The sequence below is a fragment of the Chelon labrosus genome, assembly GCF_963514085.1.
Source record: "Chelon labrosus genome assembly, contig: SCAFFOLD_46, whole genome shotgun sequence".
NCBI classification, from domain to species: Eukaryota; Metazoa; Chordata; class Actinopteri; order Mugiliformes; family Mugilidae; genus Chelon; species Chelon labrosus.
This window is the reverse complement of record NW_028181568.1, coordinates 127,566-139,070: the sequence shown is the minus strand read 5'-3', so window position 1 is coordinate 139,070 and position 11,505 is coordinate 127,566. Positions and strand designations below refer to the sequence as shown.

General features: G+C 41.5%; 1 protein-coding gene across 1 annotated transcript; it reads right to left on the bottom strand.

The window, feature by feature from the left end:
- Positions 1-7,087: 7,087 nt before the first annotated feature.
- On the bottom strand, positions 7,088-10,439 carry LOC311509293 (uncharacterized protein). Its single transcript, XM_084575081.1, has 3 exons — positions 9,598-10,439; positions 9,140-9,267; positions 7,088-8,866 (listed from the first exon to the last, which is right to left on the bottom strand). Exons 1-3 carry the CDS (start codon positions 9,761-9,763, stop codon positions 8,549-8,551), a joined length of 612 nt encoding a protein of 203 aa, XP_084431207.1. The 5' UTR covers positions 9,764-10,439; the 3' UTR covers positions 7,088-8,548.
- Between the last annotated feature and the right edge of the window lie 1,066 nt (positions 10,440-11,505).

Genomic DNA, 11,505 nt, shown 5'->3' with positions numbered 1-11,505 from the left:
ACTGTAGCTTACGTTAGCTAGCTAGTAAATTAGCGCCTCACGAGCTAGAATATATAACGTTATTGTTAATAGCTAATAACGTTTATGTTAATACTTTTTGTTTAAAGAAAATGAACTCAAAATCAAACCATTAATGAAATCACTTACTTACTTCAGCCGGCTGTGCTGCAGCGTAGTGTCCAGTAGTTTCCCGCTGCTGTGCGCAATAGAGCATCACAGTCCCGCCCACAGCCGATGCCGGAAGTAGATACCAATGCAATTTCTCCATTGACAGTTCGGATATAAGCCATAAAAACTTAACTGCACATGGTTGACTTAAAACCAGCTACGGCTGTACTAAGCGATTGTATATGCTCATGTAGACACCAAAAGTTCATAGGACACTAACCTTGTTTTGAGATAAATGCCTTTTATTCGCGATGTCTTGGATAAGTACTTCATTACCCACAATCCTGAAAAATCCCACAATCCCACAGTGATGCATCTGATTGGTGGAACTCGTGGAACGTCTGGTTAAACCCCGCGAAGGTCCGTGAAGACTGAAGAGTCTGTGCTGCTGTGTGGGCTACGGTAACGTTACTGTCTACTACGATCACAAATAAATAAATAAAAAAGAACTGTTTCAACATTGACACAACAACTGACATTATTTCACCTATAATTCAACATTGATTTTCTTGATCTTTTTACAACCATTTAACATTAAACATTGTTTCAATGTTTGTCTACGTACCCTTTTACAACCATTTAGCATTAAAAATTGTTTCAACATTGTTTCAACATTGACGCAACAACTGACGTTATTTCACCTATATTTCAACGTTGAAGGTCGGTCGTGTGCCGGCTGGGATAGTCCTGTAATGGGTTTAGGGGGTCATAATGTTTTGGCAGTCTGTGTCTGTAATGCTTAAATGGAGTGGGGGGGGGGGGGGGGGGGGGTCATAGTGTCAGATTCTGGCTCCCTACTATAGTCCTGTAATGGGTTGAGGGGTCATAATGTTTTGGCAGTCTGTGTCTGTAATGCTATAGTGGGAGGGGGGGTGGGGGGGGGTGGAGTGGGGGGGTCATAATGTCAGGTTCTGGCCCCTTACAGTACTGCAGTAATGGTTTGAGGGGGTTTTAATGTTTTGGCAGATCCTGTTATCCACTGAGAACTCTTTTCCCGCCACTCGGGTCTGGTTGTCATGGCTACCAGGGTCAACTGCTGCTCCTTCTCCTTTTCCCTCTCACCTCTGCCTGAGTCAGAGGGAAAGTGCAGACTAGGATTTGCCCTCCGAACAAATGCTTGTATCTCAAAAACTACAAGTGCTATCGAGAAAACAAACACATCGTGAGCGTCAGCCAAGGGTTTTCTACAATTTAGTGTTGTTGCCACGCGCGTACTGCCAAAATTGTGGCCGTAGTCGTTTTGGAAAGAAAGTATGCGACACGAAAAATCGTCGAGAAATCCCTCTCGATTTCCACAACGTAAACTGCGACCCTGACCAAACCGTAAAAGGTATCGAAACGCCGTTTTCAGGAAGAGAAAGCTACACTTCCCGTGCCTCGTACAAACTTCCAAGCATTTTTCTACTACAAAGCATGGCCGAGTAATCGCTCGACAAAGCCAAGCTGGAAATTTTGGAATGTTGCCGCTTTTTTCGGGCTTCTCCATTCATTTCAATGGGAAATTTCTCGCGGTTTTTCGCGAATAAATTCGCGAAAAACTCACGAATCCCTTATAAAAGTAATAGCACGGGATTCGGGATCAAAACACACGTTTTGATATATCATGTGTTGGGGTCCTCTCGCTGGTTCGGGCTAACTCGCGGTTAAGTCCCGCGGGTCCGCGGTTAAATCCCGGTTAGCTCGCGGTTAAGTCCCGGTTAGCTCGCGGTTAAATCCCGGTTAGCTTGCGGTTAGCTCGAGGCTAGCTCGCGGTTAGCTCGAGGCTAACTCCGCGGTTTAGTCCGCGGCGGTCAGCTAGCTGCTAGCTCGCTAACATACATGAGCTATGCTGGAAGGCTAGCCTAAGGCTAAAACATTGGGCGGCTAGTAGTTAACTTCTATTAACAGTTCAGCTATGTTGGGCACAAACACTTAACATATAAATAATTCTAGAAACTCACTTACCTAATAAAGTGATAGCACCAACAGAGGAGGGAGGGAGAGAGAGAGGGAAGGAGGGAGAGGGAGAGAGAGAGCGGGGGGGGGGGGGGGGGTCATGGAGTGTTCTGTCTCCCCATTGTAACAGTCTGAGAGTCCCTAATGTTTTGTCAGTCTGTGTCTGTAATGCTATAGTGGGAGTGGAGGTGGGGGGGTTGGAGTGGGGGGGTCATAGTGTCAGGTTCTGGCTCCCTACTATAGTCCTGTAATGGGTTTAGGGGGTCATAATGTTTTGGCAGTCTATTACTGTAATGCTTAAATGGAGTGGAGGGAGGGGGGTCATAGTGTCAGATTCTGGCTCCCAACTATAGTCCTGTAATGGGTTAAGTGGTCATAATGTTTTGGCAGTCTGTGTCTGTAATGCTATAGTGGGAGGGGAGGTGGGGGGGTTGGAGTGGGGGGGTCATAGTGTCAGGTTCTGGCTCCCTACTATAGTCCTGTAATGGGTTTAGGGGGTCATAATGTTTTGGCAGTCTGTGTCTGTAATGCTTAAATGGAGTGGAGGGGGGGGGGTCATAGTGTCAGATTCTGGCTCCCTACTATAGTCCTGTAATGGGTTGAGGGGTCATAATGTTTTGGCAGTCTGTGTCTGTAATGCTATAGTGGAAGGGGGGGTGGGGGGGGGGTTGGAGTGGGGGGGTCATAATGTCAGGTTCTGGCCCCCTACAGTACTGCAGTAATGGTTTGAGGGGGTTTTAATGTTTTGGCAGATCATGTTTTCCAGCAGCTGCGTGTGTGAACGTGTGTAAGCTGGTTGGGGTCTGGTTGTCATGGCTACCAGGGTCAACTGCTCCTGTCAGAATGTCAGTTGGAAGACGGGGAGAGAGAGAGAAAATGCTGAAAAAACGCCTCGAACAGGAAGGACTTGTGGCCAAACCGTATTTCCAATCATTGAACCGACTTAACTTTGGGCATCTTGAGGCTTTCCTGAACGTCTACATATGCAATTTGTGGGTAAAATGAAGAAATGTGACCTATTTAAAGCGATTCAAAAAAGGTTACTTCTGCTTTCCTCCAGAAATTTCCCTGCCTTTTTAACATGGCAGTCTATGGAGCTGTGGATGGGTGTTGCTGGCGCATCTTTGTGTCTGACGCCAAAACTATGAGACTTACAGCTTTAGCAGACGGATATGAGTGAGAAGACAAATTTTCCTACGTTTCTATGTATAAATTATGTCTGTCGTGTGAAATTTGTGGCCATGGGAGCAGTTTCTGTACAGTTTTTTGACTAATTTTCTTCTCTCCTCCTCACTCTAGCTGATGATGTCATCCACTCTAGCACAAACATTCCGCGCAATACACACCCATTATAAACCCTGAAATTTGAGTAAAAACCTACACAACTCTGAGGCTTCATAGTTTAAAAACGGTAAAAGTTGTCGATAAGTGAAGTGAATCTCTGAAGAGAAGGCAAGAGTACCTACGTTTTAAAGTTCAAATGAAGTCTCTCGGTTAAAGTATGCCAGAGCAGTTCATTGTTGAAAATGTCTGTTGATTTATTTATTTTTTCGGGCTTCTCCATTCATTTCAATGGGAAATTTATCGCGAAAAACTCACGAATCCCTTATAAAAGTAATAGCACGGGATTCGGGATCAAAACACACGTTTTGATATATCATGTGTTGGGGTCCTCTCGCCGGTTCGGGCCGCATTAATCGGCGAAAAAGGGCGGAAAATGAATAATAAGTAAAAACTAGAAAATTCCCGCGGAAATTTTTGAAGTGCCGAGTGGGCTGTTGCCGGGGTTGTGTATTGAAAAAGCACACCTCAAATGGTAATTTTTAACATGTATATTTACACACATGAGCCACTAATTCTACCATTAGCCACAATTGTTAGCAATTAGCATGTCTTTAGATGCAGTCAAGCATTAGCTGCTAATGTTAGCAATTAGCATGTCTTTACGACCATGAGCAGCTAGCACGCTGGCCGCTCTTGGTAGTAAAGCATTAGCCACTAATGTTAGCAATTAGCATGTCTTTACTAAGTAGCATGTCTTTACTACCATGAGCAGCAGCTATAACAAAAAGCACAACTCAAATAGTCATTTAAGGCCTGGTTCGCCTGGCTCGCACGCTAGCTACTCATGGCAGTAAAGCATTAACCACAAATGTTAGCAATTAGCATGTCTTTACTACCACGAGCGGCTGGCACGCTAGCTACTCATGGCAGTAAAGCATTAACCACAAATGTTAGCAATTAGCATGATTCGCTAGCCACTAATTTTAGCATTGGCTTCGTGTGGTATAGCTTCACAATACCCTCAAATAGTAATTTTTAACATGTATATTTACACACATGAGCCACTAATTCTAGCATTAGCCACAAATGTTAGCAAATAGCATGTCTTTACATGCAGTCAAGCATTAGCAGCTAATGTTAGCAATTAGCATGTCTTTACTACCACGAGCGGCTAGCACGCTAGCTACTCATGGCAGTAAAGCGTTAACCACAAATGTTAGCAATTAGCATGTCTTTACTACCATGAGCAGCTAGCACGCTGGCTGCTCTTGGTAGTAAAGCATTAGCCACTAATGTTAGCAATTAGCATGTCTTTACTAAGTAGCATGTCTTTACTCCCATGAGCAGCAGCTATAACAAAAAGCACAACTCAAATAGTCATTTAAGGCCTGGTTCCTTCTGACTGGATGGGTGTGAGTTTGATGTCATGCAGGGTACAACAAACCAAACAGGATGAGGAGGATGCAGTAGGCCTGGCTGAGAGAGCGAGACACTGAGAAGGGTCGTCCTTTATGCCCTTCTACAAACTGAAGGGCAGGTACAGGCAGCAGAGCCCTCCCAGCTCCACCTGAAAGCCAGCATCAAATAAGGAAGAGAGTGGGAGGGATCGTCACACCCCCACCTTTAAGAGGGGCATCCTCACTAGGATCCCCAGACAAAGAACGAGCAAATCGTAACAATTGATCGTTAATCATAATAATTTCAACAATAAAACTCATTACTCCTACCTGAGCAATAGTTTAACAGTTTACGGCACAGTCTTACAGTTAGAAAAACATCAATATTAAACTTAACACATCCAGGCTGTAACAAGGAATCAGCGATGAAGTGGAGACCTTCAAACTGTCCTGTTAGTCCAGCTCTTTGTCTCATGTTGGACGTCACTGCAGTCTGTCTGGATCAGCTGGAGGAAAACTATATGCAGACAAATAGACATGTCAAATAATGTTATGTAACATACTGAATATAACTCTTATGAGTGTTCAACAGCTCATTATTTATTTCATTAAAAACATCATATTATATTAAATTACTCCAATTATATATATATACTATCATTAATGTTGTTACAAGCCATAAACGTTTCGTACTTTATGTGATGGAATAATATATTTTTCAGTTTGACACAGTTTTAGTGGCTAACCCCACTAGCCTCCACGTTAGCTCGCGGCAAACTCCCGCGGGTCTGCGGTTAAATCCCGGTTAGCTCGCGGTTAAGTCCCGGTTAGCTCGCGGTTAAATCCCGGTTAGCTTGCCGTTAGCTCGAGGCTAGCTCGCGGTTAGCTCGAGGCTAACTCCGCGGTTTAGTCTCCCCATTGTAACAGTCTGAGAGTCCCTAATGTTTTGTCAGTCTGTGTCTGTAATGCTATAGTGGGAGGGGAGGTGGGGGGGTTGGAGTGGGGGGGTCATAGTGTCAGGTTCTGGCTCCCTACTATAGTCCTGTAATGGGTTTAGGGGGTCATAATGTTTTGGCAGTCTATTACTGTAATGCTTAAATGGAGTGGAGGGGGGTCATAGTGTCAGATTCTGCAGCCCAACTATAGTACTGTAATGGCTTAAGTGGTCATAATGTTTTGGCAGTCTGTGTCTGTAATGCTATAGTGGGAGGGGGGGTGGGGGGGGTTGGAGTGGGGGGGTCATAATGTCAGGTTCTGGCCCCCTACAGTACTGCAGTAATGGTTTGAGGGGGTTTTAATGTTTTGGCAGATCATGTTTTCCAGCAGCTGCGTGTGTGAACGTGTGTAAGCTGGTTGGGGTCTGGTTGTCATGGCTACCAGGGTCAACTGCTCCTGTCAGAATGTCAGTTGGAAGACGGGGAGAGAGAGAGAAAATGCTGAAAAAACGCCTCGAACAGGAAGGACTTGTGGCCAAACCGTATTTCCAATCATTGAACCGACTTAACTTTGGGCATCTTGAGGCTTTCCTGAACGTCTACATGTGCAATTTGTGGGTAAAATGAAGAAATGTGACCTATTTAAAGCGATTCAAAAAAGGTTACTTCTGCTTTCCTCCAGAAATTTCCCTGCCTTTTTAACATGGCAGTCTATGGAGCTGTGGATGGGTGTTGCTGGCGCATCTTTGTGTCTGACGCCAAAACTATAAGACTTACAGCTTTAGCAGACGGATATGAGTGAGAAGACAAATTTTCCTACGTTTCTATGTATAAATTATGTCTGTCGTGTGAAATTTGTGGCCATGGGAGCAGTTTCTGTACAGTTTTTTGACTAATTTTCTTCTCTCCTCCTCACTCTAGCTGATGATGTCATCCACTCTAGCACAAACATTCCGCGCAATACACACCCATTATAAACCCTGAAATTTGAGTAAAAACCTACACAACTCTGAGGCTTCATAGTTTAAAAACGGTAAAAGTTGTCGACAAGTGAAGTGAATCTCTGAAGAGAAGGCAAGAGTACCTACGTTTTAAAGTTCAAATGAAGTCTCTCGGTTAAAGTATGCCAGAGCAGTTCATTGTTGAAAATGTCTGTTGATTTATTTATTTTTTCGGGCTTCTCCATTCATTTCAATGGGAAATTTATCGCGGTTTTTCGCGAATAAATTCGCGTAAAACTCACGAATCCCTTATAAAAGTAATAGCACGGGATTCGGGATCAAAACACACGTTTTGATATATCATGTGTTGGGGTCCTCTCGCCGGTTCGGGCCGCATTAATCGGCGAAAAAGGGCGGAAAATGAATAATAAGTAAAAACTAGAAAATTCCCGCAGGAAATTTTGAGAGTGACTCGAGGGCTGCTGCCGGGGTTATTAAAAAAAGAAAAGGAAAAAGATGTTAGCATTACCAATACTAATGTTGGCATTACCATTTGCCACGCTAACGCGCGGCGCTGACGCACTAAACTACACAGTAAATTTTGCAGTGTTAAAGTAACACTTAAAGAGTTAAATTTAACACCATTTCCGAGTGTATTTGGTCCAACTCGGAATTAGTGTTAAATTAACTCTTACCATAGTGTTTAGAATTTAGAGTTAAATTAACTCTAAATAGAGTAAAAATTTAACACTCGCTTACACTGAATAGTGTTATTGAAATTTTACACCAAAGGTTAAATAACACTGAAGAGTGTAAATATTATTCTTGGTAGAGTTGATAATTCACTCTTCTATGGTGTCAAATCAATTCTGATTGAGTTCCATTCCAGTACAGATTAACACTCTAATAAGTGTTGATATTACACACTACTGTGTTGATAATTTACTCTCTTGCAGTGAAAAACAAGCTCATATAGAGTAAAATTCTAACACTGTATAGTGTGAATGAAATTTGACACCATTTCTGAAAATAAATCTTAGCAGTGTTAATTTTACACTTTTGTAGTGTCAACTTACATGCAACACCATTAAGTGAGTAAAAATCACAAGTTTCCACAAAATAATGCATTTAAGAACTTTATTAGCAGCTCTCAACTATGTCAGGCTGAAATATCATCTCATCAAAACATCTCATGTAGAATACAAATCTACATTTAAAACATTGACCTTAAGTCTGCATAAAATGACAATATGGAACAACATAGAAAGAAGAATCTGTCGTTCCATACTTCAATTGTACATCAAATGGTCTGAAGTAACGCAGCTCATTTATGTTCAACATCTTTAGAACCCTGTCAGGATGCAGCCTGACCTCTGTTTCCTGTGGAGATAAGCACTGTAAAGCTGCATCTTTAGCTTGACTATGAATCTCAGAACACACTTCTTCCATAGAGGAAACAAAACTATTTACAGCAGATTGACTTAATCCGGCTGCCTTGAGTTGTGCAACAGCAGAAGCACACATATCTAGAGTGCTCCTATTGGAGTTTCTCAACAGTTCAGATGTTGTGGTTACCTCATCTTTGTTACCCGTCAGCGATGTTGTGGCTGTCTCATCTACATTAGCTGTCACCACCTCTCCTGTGCTCAAATTAACATCAGTGTCAACCTCCTGGTCAATATACTCAGTGTGTTTGGTGTTTAAATGTTTCCTAAAACCAGAAAATGTACCAAACACACATCCACATCCAGTCTGGGCACATTTAAGCCTGAGATTTTTTCCAGGTAAGTAACCATGAACTAATCGTAAATGCCTAACAAGCATATTTGAACTTGTTAACTCAGCCTGACAAACAAAACACTGCATGATAGAGGAGAAACTTCAAGCACTAATGAAGCAACCTCGCCCTAACTTCAGAGACACGAGGACTTTCCTTGACCTTGCCGACATCAATGTTGTACACTGTGGTTTGGATAAAAGTGTACATGTTGTGGAGCATGCTGTTGTATGATGTGCCAAACACAAAATGAGCCTTAAACAGTTCATCAAAGGCACCAAGAGAAGAGGTTGACCTGCAAGGTATGGCATTCTTGTCAAGAATGATGAAGAACTGATGGATTGCATTCTTCTTAACTCCAACAGCCAGGAGATAGGGTTGAGCTCTGGTGGTGATGGCATCGAGATGCTCTTGAATGTTTGTTCCACTCTGCGAAGACAAACACATGAAGATATGATTACAATTGGACAATTGTAATACATAAAACCAAAACAAAAAGAACAGAAAAACTAAATAATAATACTTTAAGTGAGACATATTCACCACCAACTAGTTGCTTATTAGAATACACGTTAGCATCATATTGGCTGTCAGTACTCATTACAAAGCACTTTATTAATGCCTTATTGTGCATGACCATATTCTACAACTATTAGGCAATTATATAAGATTTGTCCCTCAATAACCTCCAAAAACACAAACCTTCTTGAAGACCACAAGATGCTTCTCTGCTTGGGATGCCGAAACCTTTCCTGGTCTCTTCCGACCCTGAGCAGAGGGTGGAATCAGGTGTAGCAGCAATAAAACCGACGAAAGGTCACTGTCCCAACCTGTAACAACAATCGTGTGTTCAATCTCAACACACTTCAGTTATGCGGGCTGTCAACAAAATTCAGTGGCTCTGCAATGGCAGTAGCATTTAAATAAAAAAAAAAAAAAACAATAACGGAAAGATAGCAGTTTTATATCATCACAAGAAGTTATCCAAATCAAACCATGGGACAAACACTTCAGTGCTTTTGAAGTTTTGTTCAATATACTGCGTACATAATGTCCTCTTACATTTATCACACATCCAGATATGTAAATGTTTAGATATGATAATTATATATTCCAAGTATATGAGAGCAGCAGAAGAAGAACACGAACAATTATCTTACCAAAGTCAACATCAACTTCAGTGCCATCCTCAGGAGGATCAGCTGCCAGCAAGAGTTCTTCAAGCTCACTTGTGGATAGAAGCTTTCTGCATTGTTGGATGATCTTTTTCTTGAACATGACCGGCCACCTCTCCAGAAGCTTGCTTGAGGTATCCTCTCCAAACATCAGAATGAAATCCTGTTCAACCTGGGGTGGGGTGGTGATGGGTGACAATTTCAATTATCCGACAGGCAACCAAAGTTAACGGGTGATAGTTATTGGGGTATTACTACAACGCCTGTCTACCGTCTTATAAAAACTATTCAACTGTCATAATGTTTTCAAAATAATGATAGATAATTACCAAGCCTTTGACGTCTTTAAAACGTGGAAAGTCAGACAGTATGTTGCTCGACTGCTGGGGGTCAAGGACCATGTTGTGGCGATACACAAACGTCAGTTTCATTTTCTTGTTGACAGTGTCCTCATCAGCTGAATGTTTCATCAATGAGATTGCTTCGTTGCACTCATCTTCAGTCAGGGCAGTCTCTGGATCGAACTCGGACTCTCGTCTGACAGTTGGTCCTCCAGACATGGCTTCACCAGATGATCCTTTGGCTGATTCTACATAACATGGGAAAATACAGTATTATAAATACTGATATCAAAAACAGTTTTAGAAACCTGGCAAACTTTTAAAGAGGTACTCTTTACTCTTTATACCAAAAGTATAAACTTAATTACTGACTGTACTGTGATGAAACATATCAGTGCTGGTGTTAATATTGACATTTTTTTCTTCACAACTTATGATTATTACTATTATTTTGTGCATTGAAAGTGGCTCAAAATGTCTACTGTTTTGAATCAAAGTCAGAGGAATTGAAGGGTGTAGTTAGACTTCAAGAAAAATATTGTATTATTTTAAACATTATGTGCAACAAATGCAATAACTGATCTTGCGACTGTTTTGTTCCATACATTTTTCCAGTATTACCTCCAAACGACGATCGCCTGTCTTTAGCTATGCCTCTCTGAATAGTTTTAATCCTCCAGGCCAAGTACCCAGTTCCACTCTCACCATCATAATAGTGCTCCTTGGATGAAAGGATAACAAAAAAAAAGACATTCATTAATAACATTTAAAAGTGAAAACAACAGGCTCCGATAGGATTCAAAATTTTTCAATACAGCATTTAACATTACTACAACCATTACTGTGTGCAACTCACATAGCCACTCTTAGAGAATGGGTCACTGAGGTAGGGGAATAAGGTCACTATTCCTCTGGCGTACATTTCTTTCACTTGTCTGGGTGGGGATGTACTGCAAGGACAAAGGGGTTTGCGGTTATATTCACTGGATTTAATTTCGATTTCAAATTAATCTCTAAGCAGAACACAAGGACTGTTAACAAATTACCCATTCTTTTCCGTCATGTCAGCTGCTAGTATGTTGACCATTTTTCGTCTGGTTTCATCAGTCAAGGATTTGGTTCGCCTGTATTCATTTATTACACGTTCCCCACCAGGTTTGTTGGTAAGAACGGATTCCACCAACTTGAAACACAATACAAAACAATTCAGCACATTAGGACTATATCCACTGCAAATCAGAGTTCACTTAAATGCTGGAAATAAATTCATATCATGGCTAAAGATGTCCCGATTCAATCTCAAAGATATCGGCGGAACAATCAGCAGACTACAGACAGTTTATTAATTCAGGTAAAGGCTGCACCGAAGTAACAAACACTGAAGAGCTCCATCCAGACAGTGACAAGGTTATAAGGATTACAGAGAGGATTTGTTAATTTATATTTTATTGTTAAAGATAATAATAATAATAAAAACAAGCATATAAATTTAATTGATTTTAATAACTTTGATGTACTTGAAGTGTACACTTTATTATAATAAAATAAAAAA

Excerpts from the sequence above, each read along its gene's own strand:
- LOC311509293 (XM_084575081.1), bottom strand. The coding sequence starts at position 9,763 with ATGTTTGGAGAGGATACCTCAAGCAAGCTTCTGGAGAGGTGGCCGGTC. Across the intron at positions 9,268-9,597 it reads TGAAGTTGATGTTGACTTTG|GTTGGGACAGTGACCTTTCG; the intron begins GTAAGATAATTG and ends TTGTTGTTACAG. Across the intron at positions 8,867-9,139 it reads ATCTTGTGGTCTTCAAGAAG|AGTGGAACAAACATTCAAGA; the intron begins GTTTGTGTTTTT and ends TTGTCTTCGCAG.